The sequence below is a fragment of the Molossus molossus genome, unplaced genomic scaffold (genome assembly GCF_014108415.1).
Source record: "Molossus molossus isolate mMolMol1 unplaced genomic scaffold, mMolMol1.p scaffold_m16_p_1, whole genome shotgun sequence".
In the NCBI taxonomy this organism is placed as follows: domain Eukaryota; kingdom Metazoa; phylum Chordata; class Mammalia; order Chiroptera; family Molossidae; genus Molossus; species Molossus molossus.
Genome location: NW_023425344.1, coordinates 419818 through 447768, shown reverse-complemented (window position 1 = coordinate 447768; position 27951 = coordinate 419818). Strand labels below are relative to the sequence as shown.

Here is a 27951-nt window from a genome sequence, read left to right as displayed (position 1 = left end):
AGGTGGCGGCGCCCGGCCCACCTGGTCCTCGGTCCAGGTCACGACCCCAAGCCCCATCCCCAGCCCCCCATCCTCATGCCCGACCCCCAGCTCCCCGTCCGCAGCTCCAGTCCTCCAGCCCTCATCCCCCAGCTCCCCCTCGCCCGTCCGGTCCCTCTGGGCACCCCGTGTGCCGGCCTGGTCCGCCTGGCCCTCCCCCTGCACCCCGTTATGGAAGGACCACAGAGGGGGGACACCTGGCCACCCCAGGCCCCGCGGACCCGGCCCTGCACGGCGGCCTCACCTGACCCTGAGGCAGTGTCCCGACGGCGCCTTCGCGGGGCCTGGGCTGCGACACCCGCCCCACAGGAGAGTCGCTGGGGCTGCAGTGCCGGGCGCAGGATTCCCGTCGTCCTCGTTCCTCCCTCGGACGTGTTCCTCCCTCGGACGCGCAGCCAGAGCAGCGGGGAGCCGGCGAACTCACGCGCGCCCTCGAGCCGAGCACCGTCCAGACAGGGTTTTGGCGGGAGCGGCCCAGGCTCTGGTGCGCAGGCGCAGGGCGCGTGCTTCCATGTGCGCAGGCGCAGGCTCCCGGGAGCCCCCGTCGTGGCCTCACGTGGGCGTCACGTGGGCGGCGCGTGGGCGGCGCGGGGCGCGGGGGCGCGGCATGGCCAGCTGGGTGTTCTGTAATCGCTGCTTCCGTCCGCCCAGCCAGGCCGCGCGCTTCAGCCTCACCAGCTGCGGCCACGTGTACTGCGCAGGCTGCCTGAGCAGAGGTGGGCGGGCGGCGCGGCGTGGGGCGGGGGGGCTGTGGGACGGGGGGACGCGGGGCCGGGACCTGGGGGTGTGCAGCCGGGACGGGGGACGCGGCCGGGCCGACAGCAAGGGGCGGTGAGCTGGGCTTCGCGGTGGGGACAGGCGGGCGGGGACGCTGAGGCCAGCCACAGAGGGCCCCTCTCTTCTCAGTCTGTGCAAACCCCTTGGAGGGAGTGGGGGGACACGCGGGGGGGAGTGGGGGTTCCCCGCAGGGCTGCAGATCCACCTCTCAGCTGGGCGATGGCTGGCTTGGATCTCCATGGGGACCGGGACAGGGGACGACGACACGGGCCTGTGCCGGTGGTGCTGCCCGGGCTGGGGGAGGAGGGGTGGCTGCTGGGTGAGCGAGCTGGCCCAGGTGCGGCCGGGCCCCCAGGCCGGCCGCACCCCAGGAGCCCTTGTGCCCTGCGAACACCTGCTCTGACCCCCTATGCAGATGAGGAAACGCGGGCGGAACTGGAATTCAGACAGCACGTGGTACGATAGGTGCTCGGGTCACAGGATTTGGGGCAAAGACGAGAAGGGCAGGGCAGTAGCAGACACAAGAGCCAGCAGGAGCTCAGTACATGCTCACACACCTGTGCCCAGTGAGGCTGTGCCTGAGCTGTCCCAGGTGTTGGAGAAGTGAGGCCGAGGGCGCAGAACAAAACTCATTATACCTGTTGGGTGGGGTGGGAGGGCCTGTTTTCAAATTAAGATATTCGTATAAACTCTATCTGCAATAGATAAGTGTAAGGACACAGATCTTTATGGGCACTGTTTGGGGGCGTGTGTGGAAAACAGGAACACAAGGATTGTTACACTGTAAATCTTTTCAGCTATATCCACACCCAGGGTCTCACCCACTGTTTGAAGGGGAAAAAATGTCCTATAATCCTCTTTTTTGAAGAAGTGTTATAATTTGAAGTCTGTAGGTATGCATATTTAAAAGCACACTAAAGATAATATAACATCTGTTTTTCTTTTATAGGTAAAAAGGATGAATGCTTGATTTGTAAAGTTCCTTGTCATACAGTTTTGCTTTCAAAACATGTAAGTTGAAACCTGTGGTATCTGAATATCGATCACAGCGTTTCCTTTTAAATTTGAGATTCAATTTGAGAGTCATTTGTGGTGTCTGAAATTGCCACTCGTTTTGTTAGGTTAACTAGGAGCTCTTGCAGGATTTCTGAGTAACCAAAGTACACTTAGGATTTGATTTTCATGTGTGTGCTCATACACCCTTCTTAACTGTAGATTGGCCTATTTGTGAGCTTGCTGTGCTGTGTTCCTGGGAATGAAAATGTGTTGAATAGATTTCTTCAGTGCAGTACAAGCTCCTTAAGGAGGTGATTGAGTTCAGTTTTTCAGGAGGGTCATCTAGTTAAGAGGTTTGGAGGAAAAGTAGGTTTAGAATCAATTACTGTTGTGTTAGGTGTAAAACAATGCCTTTTGTTCTCTGTGTAAAATACATCAGTTTAACTTGTTTGGTTTAAATTTAGTTACAAATAATTATTCTCTTTAAAGGTGACTGCATAGCCTTTGTTGTTGTTAATCCTCATCCAGGGATATTCTTTCCATTGATTTTTAGAGAGAGTGGAAGGAAGAGAGAGAGAGAGAGAAACATGGACGTGAGGGAGACACATCAGTTAGTTGGTTGCCTCTCACATGCACCCCAACTGGGGCTGGGATCAAAAATGCAACCCAGGTATGTGCCCTTGACAGGATCAAATACAAGACCCTTTGGTGCAAGGGCTGACATTCTAACCACTGAGCACTAGCGGCCAGGGCTGCATAGCTTTTTACTACTTCCTACTGGTAAACCTTTATGTGTGTGTGTGTGTGTGTGTGTGTGTGTGTGTGTTTCATTTTCCGTTTTTCATCATTTTAAACAATTTTACAGTCAACACTTTTTACCAGTATCTCTGTGTCCTCGTAAGAATATTTCTACAGCATAAATTTCTAGAAATGGGAAAGCAGGGATGCCCAGACACCCCGCTTAAACATGGGTCATGGGACCTAGCTTTCCAGGAGTAAAACTCAAGCCCTTCCTGCCCAGACCTCTGTGGCCTGGCCTCTGGTGCATACCTGGTCCCCAGGCCAGCAACTCAGACCTGCCACTGCTCCTGGGGCCTGGCCCTAATCTCTGCCCTGTTTCTGTGTGGCAGTGGCTTCTTCGACTGTTGGTGCCAGGGCACAGAGTGTGCATTTTCATGTGTGTGCCCATACACGAGGTGAGTTTCACAAATCAACATCTATCCTTGCTAAATGCAATGCCCCTGGCGGCTTCTTTCTGAGTGGTTTGCTGTAATTAAAACAAAGGGCCTTGTGACAGGCTGAGCTGATTTCCTGGGTCCTGCGTGGGAAGTGCCCTTCACTGCCTACTCTGCCTATACCTGCTCTTTTTGCTCCACAGCTCAGCCACCATGTGACACGCATGTATTTGTGACTTGTGTGTCGTTACAAAGTATCACACCAATGATCAGTCAGGTGGTGGGTGGCAAGGGACAGAGCAATGGTGATGGGAGCCCGTGGGGGACCTGGGAGAAGCCTGTGGTGAAGGTGCTGTGCAGACAGGGTGGACCTAGACCAGGCCTGGCTGACGCTCTGCAGACAGAAGGGGGCTGTGGCAAGGGGTGAAGCGCCCATAGCTGGAGGAGCCGGGAGCTTCTGGACTCCTAGTGGCCAGAGGTGACGCCTGAGAAGGTCATGGGTGATCAGGGCACACGTTCTCATACCCACTTCACCTGGGACTGTGGGGAGTCACAGTCAAGGAACAGCCCCCAATAGACAGCCAGGGGCTGGAGATGGAGTGGGAGCAGGTGGTTCTCCCAGACAGCGGAGGCCAACCTAATCAAGATGGCCCCAGGAAGGAGCCCCAGGACACCCTCCTGCAAGGTCCTCATGACTGCCATATCCCCCACCTCCCCTCTCACTACTGGGGGTTGATTCTGTTGTCCGGACCCAGTTCCCCTTCCCCCTGTTAAACTTTGGTCATGATGAGGATGGGCTGAGTTCATAGGTTGCAGACCAAATTGGGACCTAAAGGAGAGGACCACCTGAGGCCCTGGGCTGTGGTGGGGCAGGGGCATGTGGGGTGTTCCACAGGGGGTGGCTCCTCTGTGTAGGAGAAACAGGCGGACACCCGCGGCTGGAATGGCAGGCTGGCCCAGTGGGGGGTTGTCTTCAGTCCTCCCCTCTTTCTTCCTGGGCACCCAGCTACACTTGGTCTCCCCATTGGCCTCCCGTGAAAAATGCCAGTGCAGACATGGTCCCCTGAATTCACTTGGCACTTACACTGGGTTAGCTGCAGGTTTTCCAGACTCTGCACGGTCCTGTCGTCCCTGAGCGTTTGTCTCTGTCCTTCTGCACGTCTCTCTCCCGTCAGCCTGAACACTCCAGCGTGGAGTACAGACGGCGGGACCCCGGTGGCCTTGAGTCTCCTGTTTTCAGGGTCCATTGCAGTGTGTCTGTGAAGTGTGTCTGCCGTAGGTTTTTTGCTGAGTTTTTTTTTTAATCATGAATGGTGTTGAAGTTTATCAAATGGCTTTTCTGTCACTGTTGAGATTATTATTTGATTTTTTTTTTTTTTTACTTTATTTTGTTAATGCAGTCAGTTGCATTTATTTTTAGAACTTGAAACCCACACTAGTTTCCAGAGTAAATCCGACCTGATGTGAGTCAGCCTGGTGTGTGTGTGTGTATTTAGATCAGCGGTTCTCAACCTGTGGGTCGCGACCCCTTTGGGGGTTGAACGACCCTTTCACAGGGGTCGCCTAAGACATAACAGTAGCAAAATTACAGTTATGAAGTAGCAACGAAAATAATTTTATGGTTGGGGTCACCACAACGCAAGGAACTGTACTACAGGGTCACAGCATTAGGAAGGTTGAGAACCACTGGTTTAGATGAACAGATGTTTGGCACTTGGGATCGTGTGCGACCTGGCCGTGGATCCCCTCTCTTCCCTGCCCTGCTCTTTGGGTTGGGTGGGCTTCGTGAAGGCAGGTGGAGGTTCTTTTCACCCTCTCCTCTGGGAGATTGGGGTTATTCGTAAAACGTAGAATTCACAGGCGACGCCAGCTGAACCAGGAAGGGTTTTGGTGGGAAAGTTTTAACCAGGAATTTAACTCCTTGATTAGATATGTGACTATTCAGAGTTCCTGATTCTTCCCCGTCAACGTAAGTAAGTTGTATTTTCTTAGGAATATGTGCACTTCATCTACAACTTTGAACGTCCTGCCCTGGCCAGCTTGCTCAGTGGTTAGAGCATTGGCCCTTGGACTGAAGGGTCTTGGGTTCAATTCCCAGTCAAGGGCATATGCCTGGGTTGCAGGTTCAATCCCCGGCCCTGGTCAGGGTTGTGCGGGAGGCAACTAATTGATGTGTCTCTCTCACATCAATATCTCCCCCGCCCCATTGAAAATCAATGAAAAATATCCTTGGGTGAGGATTACCAAAAAATTAATAATAAAATTAAAACTTCGAGTGTACTGCCACCAACATGCTTGCCGTCCTTGGTGGTTTTAGTGTTGGTAAGATCTGTGACGAGGTTCATTTTCCATTTTAATTGTGGTTATGGTACCTTCTTTCTTTTTTCTTAAACAGTTGTCAAGTGCTTATTGACTTATACTAATATTTTTAAAGAACAAATTTTTTACTCCATTTATCTTTTATGTTGGTTCTCTGTTCACTGAGTGTTTCTTATCATTTGTCCTCTCTCGTCTTCGGTTCAGTTTGTTGAGCTGGGTGCTCAGCACCCGTCCCCACCCGTCCTTCCCCACCTCCCCACGGCCATCGCTCTCCCTCCACGCTCACCCTGCTGCAGAGTGTTCCCATCATCTCACTTTGATTTCTGCTGTTACTCCTGTGAGGTGTGTGTCGATTAGCTCAAATGTTTGGGGATGTTACCATTTTTACTAAGTTTTATTGAAATACAATGCAGAAGAGTGCATAACAGCACCTTCTTTGTAATCTGAACAGAACCAATGCTCAGCTGGGGACACGTGTGTGGCCCAGCACGGTCTTGCCTTTCAGAGCCTAGTGTGACTCGGATTCTTCCAGCAGTTCCAAGGCCTCAGAGGCTTGGACTCCACCTACCTCCTTCCCACCCTGAGCCCAGCGCTGTTACCGTGTCTCTGTCTCTTGTTCTCTCCCTGGAGAGACAAAAACCCCACCGACATCGCTGTTCAGACAGTCAGCATTGGTTCCCACAGCCCCGGCTCCTCTGCTCTTCATCTGTTCCCAGTCCCCCTGTCGCCCCCAGGGTCACTTTCCGCCCCAGGGGGATTCCTTTTGTCTCCTCCTTTAGTGAGGTCTGTTGGTGACACTTCTCCAGAGGGACTCTATCTGTCTTCATTGTGATGCATATTTCCACTGGGGTTGGAATTCTTCATTGAAAATGAATGCTCTCTGTGTCTGGGGTAACAGCACTCCGTTCATCTCTGGTTTCACACAGCGTGGCTTCTTGTCGGTGCCCTGCTGAGCTTCCGACTGGACAGTCTGTGGACGTTACTGGAGAGGCTCTTGATGCCTGCTCCACACCCAGTCCCACGCGGGGTCTCTGTCCACATAGAGTGGAGCCACACCCGTCTCTGTCCACGCGGGGTCTTTCACGTGTAGAGTGACTTACTCACAGAGGCTGTGGATCCCAGTTGCTTCCATTCTGGACATAATGCTAATCGTCTTGTTTTGGGTGCATCTGTGTATGTGTCATAATCCATATGCACATTTGATCTCTGCCTGGGCACCAGGCCAGTCGTGCTCTGTTGCGGGCGCTCTCCCCTTCTCTGTGGCCTGGGGCTCCTCGGGCCCTTGGGGAGGCACTGTTTCTGATTCTGTCGCATGGGGATCAGGCTGAGCCACGTGGCAGTGGGCGTGGGTGGCAGGTAAGCTGGTGTGGAGCAGAGCTCACTGGTACCTGCAGCCCTGGCCCTGTCCATGGTCTACACTGCCTGTGCCTGCAGGGATCGGGTCCAGGGACCCCGCTACCCGGGCACCCTGCTCGGCCTCCCCTCCAGGGTCTGGAAGTGGATTCTGGGATCGCTTCCCCTGGTGTGCGGTCTCGCAGGGCCTGCCCCAGCCCCCTGGTCCTCTGGGAGTTCCCCTAGGGCACTGCCTTCAGGGGCACTTTCTGGTGCTGCTGCTCGAGCTTCTTCCATCACTTAGCTTTACTGTCACTTCAGTGGAACTACTTTGGAGCATAAGTAGTTCAAGTGGATGTGCTCAAATGCCCATGCGCATGCAGTGTCAGGCTAATGGCTTGAGAGCAGAGACTGTGCTGGAGAGGGGCTCAGGGCTGTTCTGTGTCTCTGGGACTGCTGGTCCTTATCCGGCCTGTCTGTCCCTGCTCAGGGCAGCTCCCCCATGCCTGTGCCCTGGGGAGGCTGAGCTCTTGGCCTGTGGAGGGTGCCGGGTGGCCCAGGGGCAGGGAGGGGAAGAGGTGGGCCTGGCTCTGTGGGGTTTGTAAGTGGATAGACATGGCTTCTAAACCCCGATTTTCCTTAAGTCCCGTTTGCTTCCTGAAGGACCCACACACCCTGACTGTGATAAGCTGGCTGTCCAGGGTCCTCTCCCTCTGCGGCGCGTCTCCTTGGAGCATGGCTTTCTCTTGGGCTCCTTCACCCTTCCTGTGAGCCCTTCCCTGGAGGCTCGGGCCTTGCCTGACAGATAGGCTCCCCCAGCTGCCAGGCTGCCCTGTCCTTGGAGGCGGTGGCACTGCCCTCACCCCACAGCCCCAGGCAGCCAGAAGGGGTGCCCACGTGCCTCCTGGAGACAGGGCAGGAGCCCTGGGCCCTCGTGTCCCCAAGGTTCATTCTGGGTCTTCCTTCGCCTCAAATGCGTGCTGTGAGCGTGTCAGCCGCAGCAGGTGGGGACCGTCGCCTCCTGTCTCCTCCAGACGGACCCAGGCATCCAGGCGCTCTTCATGGACATAGACAGTCTGTGCAAGACCTACTCCAGAGAGACTTCCCAGGTGAGTGTGCAGGTGGTGCCTTCTCCCCGGGTCATGCATGTGCCCGTCAGTCATGGGAACTGGTTTTATGAGGACCCAGGGTCAGTGATCTCGAGCCCTGGAGAGCACACCACAGGGGCTGGAGGTGAGGTGGTGGGTGCTTCCTACCCTGCCCCTAACCCGCTGCTGCGGGCACGGGCGCGGGCACCCCGTGGTCAGGATGCCCTGCGCTCCTCACGAGTCCTGTGTGCACCTTAGACCTGAGTTCACACAGCACCCGGGGTCGCCAGGCTGCAGCATCTGACTCCCCAGCTCTTTCCGCCCCACACCCCCCCGCCCCAGCCTTCCAGGTTGTGAATCCTGCCCTCCCTGGCTCTGAGCCGTGTGCCCTCCTGGACGTTGCGGTGCAGCCTGTAGTCCGCCCAGCCCCTCCGGCCTCCCCTCCTGTTAGTGCACCCCAGCTGCTCTCAGCTGGTGCTGGCCGTTCTCCTTGCCACGAGGGCCTTCCGTTTCCCTGCCCGACAACATCCCAGCGTGAAACGGGCTCCCTCTGAGCCGGGCAGGCGGGCGGGCACTCAGGAGCCTGGTCCAGACCACGCCAGGGCCACGTGCCGGCGGGCTCCTGCCAGTGCAGGGTGCAGCCAGGCACCCCGACTTGGTCACCCACCCGGCCTGGTCCACGAGGCAGTTTCAGGGTGTTCTGGTTGGCGCGTTGGTCAGGAGGCCGTCGTGAAGCAGCTGCCGTTGCCAGAGGGATGGCGCACTGGGGCTGCCTGTGTGGGCAGCACCCAGGAAGGAGCCCTCCCGGGACGCGTGCCTGTGTGAGCGCCACAGCACTCACGGGTGCACCGTGGGCACACACAGGTGTCCGTGTCTGGGCAGCAGGCGGGCAGGGGGTCTGGGGCGCAGGCCGTCCATGGGCACTGGCAGCAGCCGACGTGTGCCGTCTCCTCAGATTTCAGAATTTCAAGAAAAACACAGGAAGAGACTGTTAGCCTTCTACAGAGAAAAGGTAGATCCCACCGCTTCGTGGCCTGTTGTGCGACCTTTCGACCTCACATGACCCTTATGACAAAGCCGAGGGCCGGTGGGCACATCTGCCCCTCGGACCTTCAGCCCATCGCATAGTTCCTGTCCGCCTCGTCGCTGCTCAGGGCCAGTGTGGTCACTGGGCCGCCTTTACCTGGGAGCCCACTTCTGACCCATGGTGTCCCCAGACACACTGGACACATTTTCATAAACAGCAGCTCTTACTGAGCTCTGGCTGATCTTTACACAGGAAGCTCGAAAGCCTGCTCTTTGGCCCAACAAACATCCTCCTTTTTGACTTCTAACCTAAATGAAGGAAGGCGAAGCCTCAGGGGAAACTCATTCGCGGCAGCTTCAGCTGTCTGGGATCCGCCTCCTGCAGGGACAGTAGACTATGGACACAGAGAGAGGAGGCAGGAGAGAGGGCAGAGGGGCAAGGTCAACTTCACATGCTCGGGCCACAACCCGCAGGACATGTCATGCCCACAGGACACACCCCAAGGGCTGCCCCGCGCCTGGCGAGTGCTGTCAGGCCTCAGCCCAGCTGGATGCTTCTCTGTGCAATCAAAGCACTGTGGCTTGTTGGTTTCTTTTGTTTTGCTTGTTAATCCTCATCTGAAGATACTTTTTTCATTGCCTTTTCATTTTTTATTTTATTATTTTTTAAATTCTCATACAAGGCTATTTCCCCATTTATCTTCAGATAGAGTGGGAGGGAGAGGGAGAGACAGAGAGAAAGAGAGCCAAACATGGATGTGAGACACATCAACTGGCTGCCTCCCGCACAACCCAGACCAGGGCCGAGGATCAACTGCAACTGAGGTACATGCCCTTGGCCAGAATCGAACCTGCAACTTGTTGGTCTGTGGGCCGATGCTCTAACCATTGAGCACACTGGCCAAGGCCTCCATTGCTTTTTTAGAGTGAGAGGAAGAAAAGAGAGAGAGAAACATTGATGTGAGAGAGACATCGATTGGTTGCTTCCTGCTCACACCCCTACTGGGGCCAGAAATCAAACCCCTAAGACCTTTCGGTTCGTGGGCTGACACTCTAACTGCTGAGCCAAAGCGGCCAGGGTCCACTGCTTTTGTTTTTAATAAAAGTTTTTTTTAAAAAAAATAACCTTTAAAGTTTAAGGAGTAAGGAGGTTAAGGGGCCTGGCTTTGAAGTCACAGATCCTACGGCCACATCCTCACGTGTGGAAGCCACCGGGTGCCGGTCCCATGGCCCTGCCACCTGCGTAACATGCAGATTTGAGGGTGACACACCCCCTTAGGCCTGGCCGGCTGGGGGATGGTTCTCCTGCCAGCTCCCTCTACACACCTAGGCCGGTCCTGCAGCAGGTTTGCACAGAGGTCAACTGGAGTACGCGCCACTGCCCAGGCTGGTCCTGTGGGTAGTGCGCACAGGGCTGTCAGTCTTCCACACCCAGCACAGCCTCACCTGCCCTGGCCCCTGCCCCTCAGCCGCTCCCGTGTGGCTCACGTCTGACGCGGGTGTGAGAATGTGGAGGCCGTGCTGTCTTCGCACTGTCACTTGGACAGCCAGGCTGTAACTGGAGTCTGCATTGTGTCCAGATCTCCAGGCTGGAAGAGGCCCTCAGGAAGTCCGCGCTGCGGGTGGAGCAGCTGCAGAGGTAGGTCCGGCCCTCCGGGACCTCGGTCCTCACTGAGGCACAAGGCAGCACTCTGCTTCCGGAGCTGCCAGCCCAGGTATGGGGAGTCATGTAGGAAACACAAAGAGGAAAAGTGAAGAGTGTGCACGGTTTTCTGTGGGTGTCCCTGCAGTTCCCAGGGTGTGGGAGAGGCTGGGGAGCAGAGCCAGCACCCCATGCCTGGAGAGTGCCAGCCCTGAAGGTGGAGGGCCGCCGCAGCCTGACGGCCTTTCCTCCCCAGGAGTGGCAGCGGTTCCAGAAGGTGAGGCAGGCCTGGCCTGGACATCGCTCTTTCTGGTCAGTTGATGGTACCGTGGGACGTGGTCTCCTGTGGAGTGTTTTTTTGTTTTATTTTAAAACTTATCTTTATTGTTGAATATATTACAGATGTTCCTTATTTTTCCCCCATTGACCCTCTCCTCCCCACTCCTGTCCCCCTCCTGCCTTTCCCCACACTGTTGTCTGTGTCCATTGGTTATGCATATGTGCATATAAATTCTTTGGTTTATTTCTTCCCACTCTCAACCCCCCTTCCCTTCGAGGTTTGTCAGTCTAGCAACCAATTTGTTCTTCTTAATCCCTTCACCTTTTTCACCCATTCCCCCAACCCCCCTCCCATCTGGCAACCGACAAAATGTTCTCTGTATCTATGAGACTGTTTCTGTTCTGCCTGTTCATTTTGTTTGTAGATTCCATTGTCCATACATATGTATTCATTACCATTTTGTTTGTTCATATATTTTATCTTTTTCTTCAAGAAGACCCTTCAACATTTCATATAATAACGGTTTGGTGGTGATGAACTCCTTTAGCTTTTCCTTGTCCGGGAAACTATATGGCCATTGATTCTAAATGACAGCTTTGCAGGATAGAGTAATCTTGGTTGTAGGTTCTTCTTGCTTTTCATCACTCTGAATATTTCTTGCAACTCCCTTCTGTCCTGCAAAGTTTTTTTGAGAAATCAGCTGATAGTCTTATGGGAACTCCCTTGTAGGTAACTAACTGCTTTTCTCTTGCTGCTTTTAAGATTCTCTCTTTGTCTTGAAACCTTTGCATTTTGATGATGATGTGTCTTGGTGTGGGCCTCTTGGGGTTCATCTTGTTTGGAACTCTCTGTGCTTCCTGGACTTGTATGTCTGTTTCCTTCACCAAGTTAGGGAAGTTTTCTGCCATTATTGTTGCAAATAGGTTTTCGATTTCTTGTTCTCTCTCTTCTCCTTCTGGCACCCCCAAGATGCGAATGTTGACACACTTGAAGTTTTTTTGGATTCTTTTTTCTTTTTGCTGTTCTGATTGGGTGTTTTTTTCTTCCTTAGATTTCAGATCGATGGTTTGTTTCTTGGCTTTACCTACTCTACTATTAATCTGTGTAAATTAATCTTTATTTCAGTTAGTGCCTCCTTCATTTCTGACTGTGCATCCATCATTTCTGACTGGTCCTTTTTTATGCTCTTGAGGCCCTCACTAAGTTCGCTGAGGTTCTCACTAAGTTCATTGAGCATCCTTATAAGCAGTGTTTTGAACTCAGCATCTGTTAGGTTGCTTATCTCCATTTCACTTAGTTCTTTTCCTAGAGTTTCGTTCTGTTCATTCATTTGGGACCTGTTTCTTTGTCTCCTCATTTTGGCTGCCTCCCTGTGTTTGTTTCTATGTATTACTTAACGAAAGGTATGGGGCTAGCTGAGACCAGATGCTGCTTGTTTGAAAGAATTTGGGAAAATCTGAAGCAGGATCTAAGACAGACCAATCCCATGGTTAAGCAACTGGCAACAGCTTGGGTGGGCCTGAAAGTTGGGTGGGCCTGAAAGTTGGGTGGGGCCCTGGCCGGTTTGGCTCAGCAGTTAGAGCATTGGCTTGCGGACCAGAGAGTCCCTGGTTTGGTTCCTGCTAAGGTCATGTAACTTGGTAGCAGTTTGTCCCCAGCCTCAGTTGGGGTCTTGTGGGTGGCCAACCACTCGATGTGTCTCTCTTACATCGATGTTTCTCTCTCTTCCCCCCTCTCTCCCTCCCGCTCTATCTGAAGATAAATGCAAAAATATCCTCCGGTAAGGATTTTTAAAAAAAGGAAAGTAAGTTGGATGGGGCAGGGTCTCAGGAAATCACCAGGGCAGGGCAAACAGTGTGAGCCAGGTTGCTGGAGCCCCAGATATGGCGGCTGTCTACTGCCCCAGGCCAGGGCTCACCAAAGGAACAAAGGCCTCTGATAACATGTCTGTCCAGGAGAAAGCCCCCTCTCCAGCCCTCGCTCCAATGCAAACAACTCAGTTCTTCCCTGTATGTCTCTGGTGCCTTTCAAGTTGCCTCCCTCACGCTGGAGCCTAGAGGATGTGAGTTTGAGTAAGTCCGTGCATGGCCGGCCGTTTAAGAGGAGCTGCCTGGGGCTGCAGCAGCCTCAGCCTCCCTGAGCCTCAGTTCCTGCTGGTTTTTCCAGCCAGAAGTTATGGGGACTTCTCTTCCTGGCACTGGAACCCTGAGCGGGGAGCCTGGTGTGGGACGGGGACGCCTCAGTCCTCAGGGAGGATCTTCCCAGCCGAGGTGTCCTCCTGATTTTTATCCGCCACACGTGGCTATGGGACCAGCCTGTCCGCCTCCGCCCCTCCTACCAGTCTCGATGTGGCTGCTGCCTTAATTCCGTAGTTGTAGGACTTCCATTCAGCTTGGTTTCAGGCAGCTTTGAATGATGGTTGTTCTATAGTTTAGTTGTAACTTTGATGTGGTTGTGGGAGGATGGATACCGCGTTTACCTTCCCGTCATCTTGACTGGAAGTCTTTTGAGTGTTTTTAATGCTGGATACTTACAAGTCCCGATGTGGTGGACAGCATTCAATTAAAAGTCAATGTCCTCTGGGGCTACTGTCCAGCTGGCTGTGTGTGCGGGTTGCCCGGTGCATGTGGGCAGGCGGCAGGAGGAGCTGGGCATGCAGGGACGCTGGTCTCCTCTGTGCCTCTGCCCACCAGCGCCATCTCCGTGGGCTGCCTTCTGAAGGTGCACCCAGGCTCAGCCCTCAAGCTGGACATGGCTGCAGAGTTTCCAGAGGACCGTGAGCAGCAGCACCCGCGGCGTCCGGGCAGAGTCGCAGAGGGAGTGGCAGACACCACCCTGCAGGCCTGCAGCTTACTCCTCTGCCATCTGACGCATAATTCTGGGAGGCCCCAGCCGTTGCCTTTCCAGCTGTTGCCCTCTTCAGGTCCCGGCAGCTTTGTCTATGCCTGGTACCTGTGGGCTGGCCAGGTCTCTGTGGCACCTGCGGGTGTCCTCCAGGCTCCAGCCGCCTCGCGGCTCTGCTCTCACCTCCCCATCAAGCTTTACTTCGCCGCTCTGCTCAGCACTGGAGCAGGCTGGGCATTGGTGCCGTGAGCTGCTTTGGGGTCTCACGGGGCGTCTGTTTCCTGCACTTGAAATCCGTGGGAGTGCAAGCCTGTCTGTGCTCCTGGGCTCTCCCTCGAGGTGGGGCATTTCTAGCTGGGTGGTGATTGTGCAGGGTCTCCCGGTGACACGGGCTGTGCACAGCTGGTGAGGCCTGCATTTTCCTGCAGGGGTGGCCCCTGCTCTCTGCGGCCCAAGTGCGAGTCCTGCGGTGCAGGTGTCCGTGGTGCTGGCTCTCTGTTCCCTGTTGTCTCTGGGGGACACCCTCCCACACACACTTCCCCCCCCCCTTTATTGATTTTGGAGAGAGGAAAGGAGAGGGGGAGAGAGAGAAACATCGATGAGAGAGAACACTGGTTGGCCGCCTCTTGCATACTCCCCACTGGGGATCGGGCCCACAACCTGGGCATGTGCCCTGACCAGGAATTGAACTGGCGACCTCCTGGTGTAGGGTCGATGCTCAACCATTGAGCCACATCAGCCAGGCAACCACACACCCAGTTGACAGTCATTTGGAAGCTGGGAGTGTGCTCATAGGAGCTAAGCCCCTGCACTGACACTGTGGTCAGTCAGTCCCTCGGGTCCCCTGAGCCAGGTGCTCGTCCTGGGAGTTCAGGCTGGAAGTGAGTGTGTGGGTGGGCAGCTGCGGCTGGGGACGGACCGAGGGGCCGAGGCTGGTGGGGCACGGGGCTGCCTCAGTCCTGCCCATCCAGTTGGAGTGGATGATTGGAGTAAGGTCTATGGTTTAATTAATACCTTTTTTCATTTGTTTAGTATGAGATTGTCCCAACACACAGCTTTCAGCACAATGAACAATACAGTTTCAAGTAAGTGAGATCGAGCCAGCGAGGGGACCAGCCTGGGGACGGTGCCGAGGGCATGAGCATGCTCTCACTCTGGTTTCTGTCCCAGCTCCTCCAGCAGCGCCCAGCGGACAGCTGCTCCCGCCCCCTGGGCCCTCCGCCTCGGAGAGGTGTGTGGTTGCAGGGCTGGGAGCGCGTGGGATTGTGGGGCCACGTGCATGACTTGCACAGGTCCTTTGACCTCCCCATTTCCCTGCTGTCCCTTCACTCCTCCAGGTCCCCAAATTCTGATGCCCAGTGACAGCACGGGCCCCTAGGACCCCCCTCAAGCTCTCACTTACCAAGCGGGTGTGGTCAGGCAGGCCAGTTAGAGCTCTGCCCCTGTGGCCTAGTGACGGGTTTGGGAGTGGTCATGTGACCTGGGTTGGCCTCTCTCCTCTGGCCAGGGTGGCTCAGAAACAAGCCTGGCCCAGGGACAGGATGAGAGGTGGTGCTGTGCCCCATTGGGGACCCTGCCCACCCTTGGCTGCTGGTCCCTGAAGAGGCTCCTCCTCCACCTGCTCTTTTCTTGAAATCCTGGAAGTTGGGTCCACAGGCAACAGGAAGACCTGGTGGCCTCCCAGACCCACCCACTGGTCCTTGTGTCCTGCTGGCTGCTGGGTGGGAAGTAATTCAGGGGTTGATTCCCTCCCTCCCTGCCTCCCCCTGCCTTTCCCCTGTGGGAAGCCCAGATGCTCTTTCCCTGTCACCCTTTGGGCAGTGAACAGAGGCGGCTTGTTGAGCACACCCTGTGCGGTGGGTGGGCCAGGCGGCAAGTGCTAACGGAGGCAGATGAGGTCTTGCTGCTCCAGCAGGGCTGGCAGGACTTGGACGAGCACGGCCCTCCCTCCGAGGTGTGTGGGGTTGTGTTTGGTTTGACAGACAGCAGCAGCCAATAAAGAGCATGAGAGGGAGGTGGCAGTGCAGGCCCAGGCCCTGAGCACAGTGCGCGAGTGCGGGGAGGACGAGCCAGGTCAGGCGCACAGGTGCTGTGAGTCTCAGGCCCAGTAAGTGTGTCCGCTGTTGGTTTGCAGAGTGGAGCCCATGGAGGTTGACCTCACACCCTCCCCCACGAGAAGGGTGAGTACCTGTTGTAGCGTGGTGCGTGTTTCCTGGTGTGCAGGGAGTGTCGGGAGGGGACCCCTCAGGGCACACTCGGCCACAGAGGGGAGCCCAGGGAAGGGAAGACAGCTCAGTCCTCCAGGTGGGGGCTAGAGGCAGGACCTGGGTGAGGTGTTCGCAGAGGGCACCCTGTAGTGAGACCACCATGGAGCTGGTGGAGCTCAGGAGCCTTGGGGCGGATGTGCCGGGCACAGGAGCTGGGAGGAGGGCCCCCGAGATCCTGGCAGGGCCACGGTGGAGGTGGGGGTGGCTGAGTGGCAGATGGCAGGGCTGGGCACGTGCAGGGCATGGGAAGGAGGCAGGACGGGCCGTGGAAATGAAGGGGTGGCGGCCAGAAGTGGCACCTGGCTCTGCCGGGTGGCACTGTGTGTCCTCGGCCCACAGGGCCCACGTGCGGTTAGCAGACAGGCTGCAGGAGCAGAGGGGCCTCCATCGCTCCGTGCTTCCATCCCGGGGTGGGAGGGCCTGGGACACCAGCATGTGCTCGGCTGAGAGCCGGCCCCACACCGCCTGTCATCAACACCTGGACCTCTAGGTGACATTCTTGTATCAAAACTGAGGATTTAGCCCTGGCCGGTTTGGCTCAGCGGTTAGAACATCGGCCTGCGGTCCAGAGAGACCCGGGTTCGGTTCCCGCTAAGGGCATGTACCTCGGTTGCAGTTTGTCCCCGGCCCTGGTTGGGTCGTGAGGGAGGCAGCCACTCGATGTGTCCCTTTCACATCGATGTTTCCCTCTCTCTCTCTCCCTCCCACTCTATCTGAACAAAATACGAAAAAATTGTCCTCGGGTGAGGATAAACAAATAAAAAATAAATTAAAAAAACAAAAACAGGATTTAGCCCTGGCCAGTTTGGCGCAGCAGTTAGCACATCGGCCAGCAGACCAAAGGGTCTTGGGTTTGATTCCCGGTCAAGGGCATGTACCTCAGTTGCGGGTTTGATCCCCAGCCCTGGTGGGGATGGTGTAGGAGGCAGCCAATCGATGTCTCTCTCTCGCATCGATGTTTCTCTCTCTCTCCCTCCCTCCCTTCCACTCTAAAAATCAATGGAAAAGTATCCTCAGGTGAAGATAAACAAAAAATAAAAGAATTTACTCAGGACTTAAAAATGTCTAATGTCAATCCAAAAACTTGTTTGCTTTTTCTCTGTTCTGAGGCACCTAGTGAGTCCCTCTGCACTCTGCCGTGGGCACGGGCCAGTGGGGACACCGTCTCATGGGGCACGTTCCAGGCAGACCAGGGTGGACGGGCCTGTCAGCCTGACGGGCTGTGTCCTCACTGGGAGGGAGGCTGTCACGCTTCCGACGGCACTGGCAGTGTTGCCTGCTGGTTTCTTCCCTCCGCAGCCTGAGCTGGCAGCTGGCCCAACCAGGATCTCCCTGATCAGCCCTCCTCGGGACGGACGCATGGGTGAGTCAGGCCCTGTGACCAGACCTCGGCAGGAACTCGAGTCCCATCCGTCAGGACGTACCCGCGGGTCAGCCTTCAGCCGTGACCTTCCCCACTGAGCACCGGCTCTGGGCGCCCCACCTCTGGGCAGTCACCCAGGTGCTCGGAGCCTGTGTGCCGGTGTCAGGGAGACGCACCCACATTCCAGAGGATGGGACTGCCTTCTCAGAGGGCACGCGTTTTCAACCTAAATGTTCCAGAGGGAAATCGTTCTCAAATGCAAATAGCTTTCCTGAGCAGGAATCGCAGGCTGAGGCTCGGGGGTCCTGTGGTTGGGGGCGTCACTTTGGCCTCTGTCTGTTGGGCTGAGGCACCAAGTACATCCCCCTTCATCCAGCGCTGAGCCCCAGAGGTTCTGGGAGGCTTTCCGCCTCCTCACCGCCCACCAGCGGACCCTCGTGCCCCATGGCTCAGTCCCAACCTCAAGAGTCCCTGATAGAGAGCCTGGCGTCCCCAGGGCGGCCATAGAGCCCTGGGCCACCCGGCCCTCCGAGTGCTGCCCTCCGACCCTGAGAGTGTCGGCCTGTTGGGACCTCAGATTCCTCATCTCCACTGACCACACTTGTCCACAAAGTACTGTGAAGCGTGAATAAGACGCTGCTCCCGGACCCTGTGGTGCTGAGCACGTGCGGCTCTGCCTGGGGGAGAGATGCCCTGGAGCCTGTTCAGTCCGGCTGGGAGAGGTCGGGAGACGGCCGCCTGGAAGTGGGCAGCAGCCCGTGAGGCCAGCACGGAGTCGGGCTTCTGAAGGGCCGGCTGACCAGATTTGGTCCTGGCTGGTTTGCATGGTGCGAGTGGTGTCGGGGTGCAGGGGCTGCCCTCGGGGTCCCCCAGCCTCGGGCATTAGGGCAGAGTGACACAGGACAAAAGAGGTGGCTCAGAGCGTGGTCGTGGGCAGGTCCTCAGGGCACCGCTGGCTCCTGTGACAGCCTGCCTGGCGAGGGGCATGTGTCCAGGATGGGCGAGGCCCCGAGGTGTCCAGTCATCTGAAAATACAGGAATTGAAGAAGGACCGACAGCCTGCTGAGACGGCGGCCGGCACTGGGTCTCAGCTGTGGGGCTGCAGGTCACGGCGGCCTAGAGCCACCTGGTGCTGTGCAGCCTCAGGAAAGGCGCTCGCCCTCTCTGATGCAGGCTCGGCAGCTAGGACAGGACAGAGGCAGCCCTGGCAGCCCGCCCTCCCTCCCTCCCCTCCGGCTCTGCCCCCGTCTGGGAGCACGTGGACACAGGGCTGTTGGGGGGGGCGCAGTCTTCCCGCGTTTCCCTCTGGTGTCGCTAGGCCTGCAGTGGCCTTGGCCTCCCAAAGGGGTTCTCTGTGAGCCCAGAAATGCAGGCTGGGCAGAGAGGACACCTCAGCCCTGTGCCGGCCCCACTGACCCCTGTCCGTGGAGCTGAGAGCTTCCGGACTCTGCGACAGGAGCCGGGCTCAGCGTAGGGAAGCGGACCGTCTCCGGACATGGACTGGGTGCCTTCTGAATGCCCAGTGTCCTCCCACCCACCTTGGGCGTGTGGAGCAGGAGCTGGGACTGCTGGACTGAGCAGCGCTGCCGGAGCCTTGGTGTCGGGCTGCTTGTTGTTGGGGTGGTTTAAACGTTCTCAGGGCACAGGGGGTGCTGGCTGAGGGCTGGGAGGGGCATGCTGCTGCTGTGGGAGGGTGTCCTGCTGAGCTGGGTAGAGCGAGGGGCTAGCAGGGTGGGGACCTGGGTGGGCGGAGCCCAGGCAGCCCTGCAGGCTTCCTCCTGCAGCAGCCCTGTCCCTCGCCCACCCTGCAGGTGTCCCTCCTGCAGCAGCCCTGTCCCTCGCCCGCCCTGCAGGTGTCCCTCCTGCAGCAGCCCTGTCCCTCGCCCGCCCTGCAGGTGTCCCTCCTGCAGCAGCCCTGTCCCTCGCCCGCCCTGCAGGTGTCCCTCCTGCAGCAGCCCTGTCCCTCGCCCGCCCTGCAGGTGTCCCTCCTGCAGCAGCCCTGTCCCTCGCCCGCCCTGCAGGTGTCCCTCCTGCAGCAGCCCTGTCCCTCGCCCGCCCTGCAGGTGTCCCTCCTGCAGCAGCCCTGTCCCTCGCCCGCCCTGCAGGTGTCCCTCCAGCAGCCCTGTCCCTCGCCCGCCCTGCAGGCAGCGTCTCCAGCCTTGGCCCCCAGCAGTTCCGCCCGACGCCAGGTCACACCAGCCTGTCGCAGGCTCCCAGGTGGGTCCCAGCTCCTTAAAGATGTTTGCAGTGACCTGGCCGGTGTGGCTCAGTGGACTGAGCATCGTGCCCTGGACTGAGGTCCTGGTTCAATTCCCGGTCAGACACATGCCTGGGTTTCGGGCTTAATCTCCAGAGGGGGGCGTGCAGGAGGCGGCCGATCCATGTTCTCTCTCTCTCTCCCCCTTCCTCTGAAAAAATCAATAGAAATATATATTTTAAAATGTTTAAAGTGGCCCTGGCCAGTTTGGCTCAGTGGTTAGAGCGTCGGCCTGCAGTCCAGAGAGACCTGGGTTTGGTTTCCACTAAGGGCACAGACCTCAGTTGCAGTTTGTCCCCGGCCCTGGTTGGGTTGTGTGGGAGGCAGCCAGTTGATGTGTCCCTTTCACGTCGATATTTCTCTCTCTCTCTCTCTCTCTCTCTCTCTCTCTCTCTCTCTCTCTCTCTCTCTCTCCCTCTCTCTCCCTTCCACTCTATCTGAACAAAAATGGAAAAATGTCTTTGGGTGAGGATTAAAAAAAAAAAAGTGTTTCAAGTGGAAAGTGTGAGAAACGAACTTCTCATAATCTGACTCGCTGGCGTGAGTCTTAGTGTGTTGCTTTTTAACCACATTTTACGTGTCCCGAGATTGTGTTGTGTAGACTCTTTATGTTACGATTTCTTGAAGCTAAACTATAACTCAGGCCACTGCCCTGTCAGTAGAACGGGGAGCCCTGGTAGTAAAACGGGGAGCCCTGTTGTGGCCGCAGCATGTACCTCGGACAGAGCAGGGTCCGCGGACCACTCTGTTCAGAGTCCAGGTGGCCAGGACTCATGGGCATGTCTGTGCCCCTAACTCTGCTTACAGAAGCAGGGCTGGGTTGGCCCGTGGGCTGCCCTTTGCCAACCCTGAACAGACTGTCATCCACTGGCCCATGCCGGTCATCATAGACCTGGCCCTTCTCTGCTGCCCACGGAAGCGTGAGTGGACAGCTGTACAGACTCTTTGAGCACCAGGGGTCAGGCAGTTGAGGCCTCTCACCCACCTAAAGCCCCTTCATGGCTTCCAATGCCAAAGGTCATGTCCACACTTGGCCATCTGGCACCATCCAGCAGTGGCCTCTGGCATCTTCCCCCAGCCCACCCAGAGCCACACCTGTGCCCACTGCCTGACCACAACCTGCTCCAGTGACAGGACTGTGAGGTCCAGGGCCCGGCCCTCCCTGCCGATTGTCGCTCCTGACTTGTCATGTGAAGACAGTCAGTGGGGTCTGCTGAGAGACAGCCCCAGCGACGGGCGCCACCCTCAGGCCCTGGGGGTCCTTGGAGCAGGGCCTCTGGGCCATCAGCCCGAGCACACTACTGACCTTGCCCCCTGGGCCCAGGAACATGGTTTTGAATCAACACATGGTCTTTAAAACTAAAAAATAGTCCACATTTGAGTTATCATGTTGCCGAAGTCTTTTGAAGCATTGGTGACTGTTTGTTGACTTGACTCCTAGGATTTCACCTCTGCAGATGCCCCGCCAGGGCTCGTCCCACAGCCTCGGCCCCCAGGCAGCAGGCGGAGCAGGAGGAGGGGGCTCACCAGCCCCAGCCAGGCCGCCCATCAGCATCTCGGGGCTCCTGCAGAGGCAGCAGTTAGGCAAGTGCGAGGCACCGAGGAGAGCGTGTGTGAGCAAGCCGTGCGCTGTTTCCGAGCTTCCTGGGGTGACACAGCCCTCGGAGGAGTTCATTCGGGATCACTGGTGGTGCCTCTTGCTTCCGCAGGGTCTGCCAGCCTTGGGGGGTTCTCACTGCGGAGGTGACTGCCTGCTGCACCTGCCCGGGTTCCGCAGCCCGCCCACCCGCGCGCTCACGATTCTGCGGTGCGGTCGAATAAAGCTTTCCGATTTCCCGGGGCCGCGTGCATGTGCCGTGGGTAGTGGGCTCGGGGAGCGGCGTCTGCGGAGGTTCTCTGACCCCAGCTCTTTCGGGATGGGAGGTGGGGTTCCGGGGCGGGAAGTGGGGTCTGGGGTGGGAGGCGGGGTCGCAGTTGGGCTGTGACAGTCTTGCTCACAGACCCACCCGTGGGGCGGCCAGTGCTCCGGCTGGCCCCTGTGCTCTGTGCCCTGTGGTCTGTGGCGGTTCTGTCACACGCTTGTGATGCACGGGGGCACTGCCATGGTGTCCGTCTCCCAGCTCCTCCCTGCCCGCAGGTGAGCGGCTCACTCAGCTGGGGCCGCGTGCTCCTCTGGCCCCACGAGCCAGGCCACATGGGGCTGAAAGAGGCTCACAGAGCTCTCTGTGATCCTCGTGGTCATAACTCCACACCCTGAAGCATGCTGAGCCCGCATCACGGGCCGGGACCTTCACGGATGCAGGGAGGCCGGGCGGGCTGCACTTGGTTCAGGTGACGCGTTACCACACGCCCCGGCAAGCCCCTGCTGCCACGGCCCTGGCGCCCAGCGTGTGGGCGCTGTCCCATCAGCGAGTGGGCGGTACGTGAGCATCATGATGACACGGCGGGTGCGCAGGTGCTGGGTCAGGCCCAGTCCCAGAAACGTTCAGGTGCGCAAGTGCCTCGCCTGGCGAGTTCTTTCTGCGCATGGTCTGTGCACAGCCCTGCACCACGCACACGGCAGCCTCCGTCTGGCTGGTCTGTCCTCGCTCCGCTCCCCTGCTGAGCTCTGCACACGGAGTCTGGGGGTTGGGGACTTCAAGGGACCAGGTGGGGACCAGGCAGGGGACCACGCGGGGGACCAGGTGGGGATCAGGCAGGAGACCAGGTTGGGGACCAGGCGGGACCAGGCAGGGGACCAGGTTGGGGACCAGGCGGGACCAGGCAGGGGACCAGGTTGGGGACCAGGCGGGACCAGGCAGGGGACCAGGCTGGGGACCAGGCAGGGGACCTAGCAGGGACCAAGTGGGACCAGGTGGGGACCTGGCAGGGACCAAGTGGGACCAGGGGGGGACCAGGGGGGGGCCTGAGCCGCACTGTGACTCCCCAGGGCTGTGTCTGACGGGCCGGAAGCCCTCCTGCCGTCTGGCCACACCTGCCAGTGGAGGCTGGGCGTCTGGTCTGGGGCTGAAGGTGAGCCCATCATTCAAACCTCTGCTCTCTTCCATCACCTCACCTGCTTTTTATAAGTTGATTTTAGAGGAAGGGGAGAGAAATCAGTCGGCTGCCTCCACACACCCCACCAGGGACTGAACCTGCAGTCTTTTCGTGTGTGGGACAATGTTCTGACCAACCAAGCCCGCCAACCAGGGCCTCACCTACTTCCTAGAAACCAACTCTGACGCCACGTTTTCGTGTCCTTTATTCTTGGTGTTTTCTCATCTGGCCAGTGCGCCCCCCCAGGCGGCCCATGGAGCAGAGCCCTTCCAGCGGCTCATGGGCACATCTGCCCACGTGTCTCTTTCCCAGTAACTTTCACCGGAAAAACACAACTAAATACACCATCCTGATCCCCGTGTGAGCTCCCTGCGAACATCGACCGCAGCCCAAGTGACCGCAGCCCCTGGCGTGGGTGCAGGAGCCATGTCAGCCGGAGCCACAGCTCCTGGGAGCTGAGCCCCAAGACACCAGCTGACGTGGGGCAAGGGCCAGAGAGGGTCGGAGGTTGTCCTGGAGCCGCCTGCGGGAGGCAGGAGCAGTCAGCTGGGCCTCTGCCGGCCCTGGGCTCTCCGTGCTGTGTCTCGTGCTGGGAGGGCTGACGGGCTTCCCGCTGGCTCAGGGATCACAGGCGCAAGGGTGCCGCCACCCCGAGCTCTGTGCCAGCCCCTGCCCTTGTCCTCACGGCACCCGGGCCACGCGGGAGGGTGAGGACCTAGGAGAGAGCTGGGCCTTGTCGTGTGGCCTCTGCCTGGTAGTCTCAGGACCTGTTCCTCGTCTGCAGCCCTCCCGTCCACATGTCCCACAGGAGAGCCACGGCGGACCTCTGAACACTGCCATGCTGACCGCCGGAGGCCTCACCCAGTAACACAGGCCCTGAGCGCGCCACCGCCACGCAGTGACCGGCAGAGCAGGCCCTGGTGCAGACGAGAATGTGGCCCCACGGCCCCTGCCTCTCCTGACGTCCCCCAGAGCCACCCGTGTGAGTGTTCTCACTGTGGCCCTTCTTCACGAAGCCTCAGTTTTGAGGGGACACGACAGCGGCAAGTGTGGGCAGACAGCAGAAGTCAGACACACGGGTCTCCAGGGAGCGGCCTGGCGGAGGCGGCCACCTGGCAGATGGCAGGGCTGGTCCAGGAGAGGTGCCCCCTCCGCAGGGAGACAGCTCTCTTTCCGACTGGCAGCACTTGGTTTCTTCCAGATGCGGGCAGCTGAGTCAGGGCACACCGGTCACATCCACTCAACCCGGGACCTCTGTGCGGCTCCGCCCTCGGGCGCCAGGGGGCGCTGGACCCACCGCAGGCTGCAGGCGGCCACCGGCTCTGCTCTCACAGCTGCAGACAAGGGAGAAAACAGGCTGAACTTGGAGGTTCCGCCCCTGGGTAGAGGTGGCAGCGCAGACCAGCCTGCCTCCCCTCCGCTGCCCTTCATCTCTGGTGTGGGCGTCCCCCTGTACCCCCGAAGGTCCTCGTGGAGGGGGTCAGGCGGACGCGCAGCCTCGGGGACAGCGCTCAGGTGGCAGCAGCCTGGACGCTGTCCCGTGGAGTCAGTTTTGAGACGGGACCTGTCTGTGCAGGAGGGTGAACCTCTGGTGGAGTGTGGACGCGAGAGCAGAGAGCCCCGCGTCCTGTCTGCTGTGACGAATTCCACCGCTCCTGCCCACTCGTGGGTGTGTAAATGCACCACGCCCGCGGCGGCTGCTCCGGGGCCCTGGGCAGTCACCTCCTGTCCGTTTGTGTCTCGTCTTGTTTCATTATTTTTTTAAATTTATTTTTATTGATTTTTTAGAGAAGGGAAGAGAGAAATAGAAACATCAATGTGAGAGAGAAGCATCGATCCGCTGCCTCCTGTACACTCTCTACCAGGGATGGAGCCTGAAACGGGGGTGTATGTCCTGACCTCTCAGTCCATAGGGCAATGCTTCATCCAGAGCCACACCGGCCGGGCTCATCTTGTTTGAATTACAAGATGATACCTCTCCATTCAGGCCCAGAGTGAGCGGGTGGGAGGCAGACCGCTCCCCCTGACGCACAGGCCCCGAGACAGCCCAGCTTAGGGAGCAAGGCCCTTCCCCCTCGCCTCCCCACCAGGGCCCCGCCCAGGCCAGCACCGTTTTCTTCTGCAGCCCAGCACCTTCCAGGCCAGTCTCATCCTCCAGGCCCTGCTTGGTGGGGTCGAGCCACTTCGGGTTCTAATAAGATCGGGGCCACAGTCAGGTTCTGTGTCTGCCAGCGTGGTTGTGAGCTCTTCCCGTGGCTCCCGTGGGCTGCGTGTGGAGAGAGCAGTCATACGTAGCACCCCACTCTCCTCAGCGAGCCCATTACTGTACCCCCTTCCCAGCGCCTGCCGTGGACAGGATTCGGCAAGGACACCAGGGAGGCTCAGCCCACCAGGAGTGCCCTAGAGGCAGCCCCTGACCCAGGAAAGGGGCTGGTGAGGGTTCCTCCACCTGAGGACGCCAGAGGGCGCAGGGCCCAGGCAGAAGGCCCATGAGTGGGCTCGAGATGATTTAGGGGTGACAGATTCCAGGGCTGACGCAGGTGGGGGACTGGGAGCTGCGGAGCAGGAAGGATGCGAGCAGAGCTCCAGGCAGGCAGGTTTGGGTCCTGCAGCTGCCATGCGTCACCTCAGGATGCCAGTGCTCGGCCCTCCGGAGCGTCCACCGGCCACAGCCCGGCCCCTCCGGAGGGGCACAGCCCGCTCCCCGGCGGGCGGCGGGAGCACAGAGGTCCTTTCACACCCTCACGGACGGCCGCGAATAAGTGCTCTTTCAGACTCGGAGGAAATTCCTGAAATTCTTAGTTGGTAAAACTGAGTCTCTGCTCACCAGCTCTGTGCTGTGCCAGTGCCGCGCGACGGGCAGGGTCTGGCTGGTGAGGAACGGTGCCCGCAGGTTGGGTCCTGCAGCCTGAAAGCTCCCAGGCCTCCTGAGGGAGCTCGGGAGACGCCAAGAGCCTGGTGCCCTGCGTGTTCCCCCAGCTCTGCCCTCGAGGTCCCTGCACCACCTGGCAGGTCAGTGCCCAGAACACCGGGGAGGCCGCCACGGCAAGTACACTCCGCCCAGAGACCGCATTCACCCCGAGCCCCAGCCCGGGATCCCCAGGCCCCCAGTCTCAGGCTCCTCCTGCCGCCGTCATCTGCAGGTCCCGGAGCAGGAGCCTCAGCCCTGAGTGAGACCGAGGCAGAGCCTGTGCGTCCGGGTGGACCGGGGGCCATCTGCTCACCATGGCACTGGGCTGACACGTACATGCACACACCTTTCCTGGACCATGACCACGGACGTCTATGTTTCAGGGGCCGTGGTTCTCATTCCGGCTCCATCTGACGCCTGTGGCCAGTCTCCCGTCGCCGGGGCTGTGGGGCCTGGCCGCCGCCTTGGAGGACGTGTGTGGGCGGCGGGGCAGGTCTCACGTGCCTGGTGCGGGAACCCTGGGATCCCAGGCTCCTTAGGGGTGTCTCCCTACGGCAGAGGACCATCTCCACTGCAGACGCACATGGGGGGTGGGGAGGGGGGACAATTTGGTGACTGGGAGCTTCAGAAACCTTACAAATCCATTTTCAGGAACTGTTTTCCTCCCCACATAGAAACATCGTGATGCGTCCTTGACCCCCACTCGCCCAACCCCACGGGGTGGCTCGAGCCCCGCAGAGCGTTGGCTGACGGGGGTGGGAGTGAGTCCCTGTGACATCAGCATCTGTGGAGGAGGCCAAGCTCGGGCTGAGGGTGGCGACCAGGTCAGGGAAGTGGCCCAATGCCCCACCGAGCCCCTGCCCGCCCGCCGCGCTCCCGGGAGAGCCTCCCCACTGCCCTTGGTGTCCAGACGTGGCGTGGGACGAGGCCTCTCCAGCCCCTCAGGACACGCTCTGTCCAGGCGCCCCACTGGCAACCCCTGGCCACGTCTGGGCCTCCAGGACCCCCAGACACCCCTGCCACCCAGACCTTGTCTTGGTCCTGACTCTGGGTCCCAGGCTGGGGTTGGGCGTGAGCCCGTGGGCATGAGTAAGACCACCGGCAAGGACCTCCCGGGCCCCGGAGCCTGTGGGCGCCCCCGCCGGGCGGCCCCGGGCAGGTGGAGCATGTCGGCCCCTCAGACCTTCCTGCACATTCCATCCGCTCGCTCCATCCACTTCCCGCTTCTCGTTCTGCGTTTTTACGTCTTGGACCTAAATTTGGCAGAAAAACAATTTGCCTCAGGACTTTCCTGAGCCAAGACCCCTGGTGAATAATCCGGGAGCCAGCGGAACGCTGAGCAGAGCGTCCTCCAGCTCGGGTTTGTTTTCTCTGCGGGTCCAGCCTGGAGCCCAGCCCGCGGCTGACGGGGCGGCAGCGAGACAGGGGCGTGTCTTCTTCGGGCTCTGGGCTCGGAGCATCACCCAAGGGGGCCCTGCCCCCCGAGGAGCCTCAGAAAGGCTTCCCTGGCCCCCGTGCAGGGCCGGGGTCACCGTGAGGCCCCTGGGCGGTCCCCCTCTCTCGGGAGGGAAGATCGTGGGGGTCATTGTGGCTTCTGGAATTCTGCACAGCATCACCCATCACGAGGACAAGACTGGGCGAGGACATCAGGGCAACAAGACTGGGTGTAAAAGGGAGAGCCCCCCACACGCACCTGGGGCAAAGGACAGCTGTGGGCGGAGAAGCGGCCCTGTCCTGAGAGACCTCCACTGGGACACAGGTCCCAGAGTCGCCCCGAGCTGGGGCAGCCCTGGCGGCCGGGCTTGGACCCGCCAGTCTCCCCATCCCACACGGGCGGCCGACGTCCAAGCTCGAAGAGCTCGAATCCGGTCCTTGGAAGCATTTCCAGATGTTTTTGGCATCAGAAAGCGCCTTCCGTGAACCTGGGAACGCAGAGGGCGGGCGGGGGTCTCGCTTACCCAGTGGGCACTTTGTCATCCGTGCGTCCGCAGCGCTGCGCCAGGAATGTTTGCTGCCTTCCAAAGAAAACAGGCCCCCGGGCGCCGAACCAGGGAACCCAGGACCAGCACCGCAGACTTCTGCCCCTGGGCCCCTCCCCAGAGACAGCGGGGCCCAGGGGCCCAGCATGCCATCCTGCCCCACTCCTGGCCCAGGTCAGGGGAGCCCAGGACCTTGAACCCTTCCCAAAGACCTGACCCTGTGTGTGGGGAGGTGAGGCACATGCTCAAACATGTGTGTGCACACATGCACGGACACGTGTGCGCTCGGCAGGCAGGCACACTGCACACACCACTGCAGCACCGGAGGACGGCCCCGAGGAGTCACACTGAGCCCCAACACCTGGGTGCACCTGGGCCTCCTGCTGGCGAGGCCTCATCCAAGCAGGGGCATCAGCTGTGATGAGTGCACCCAGGTTTGGAGCAGCAGTCAGAGGCCGGCTCCACTGGAGGGGCTCCCAGCCTGGGCTCGGGGTGCAGCCTGCTCATGACCACTGGGGATGACCACTGGGCACAGGACCCTCCGTGACGGCTCCCTCAGGCCCCAGCCTGCTCACGACTGCTGGGGATGACCACTGGGCACAGGACCCTCCGTGACAGCT

General features: G+C 58.8%; 1 protein-coding gene across 1 annotated transcript; it reads left to right on the top strand.

Annotated features, from left to right (window-relative positions):
• Window positions 1-646: 646 nt before the first annotated feature.
• RNF212 (ring finger protein 212) lies at window positions 647-21196 on the top strand. Its single transcript, XM_036240916.1, has 12 exons — window positions 647-755; window positions 1766-1827; window positions 7673-7747; window positions 8682-8738; window positions 10333-10391; window positions 14551-14603; window positions 14689-14749; window positions 15653-15698; window positions 17085-17148; window positions 19293-19365; window positions 20847-20989; window positions 21115-21196. The coding sequence occupies exons 1-12, from the start codon at window positions 647-649 to the stop codon at window positions 21150-21152; spliced, it is 840 nt and encodes a 279-aa protein (XP_036096809.1). The 3' UTR covers window positions 21153-21196.
• Window positions 21197-27951: the final 6755 nt, after the last annotated feature.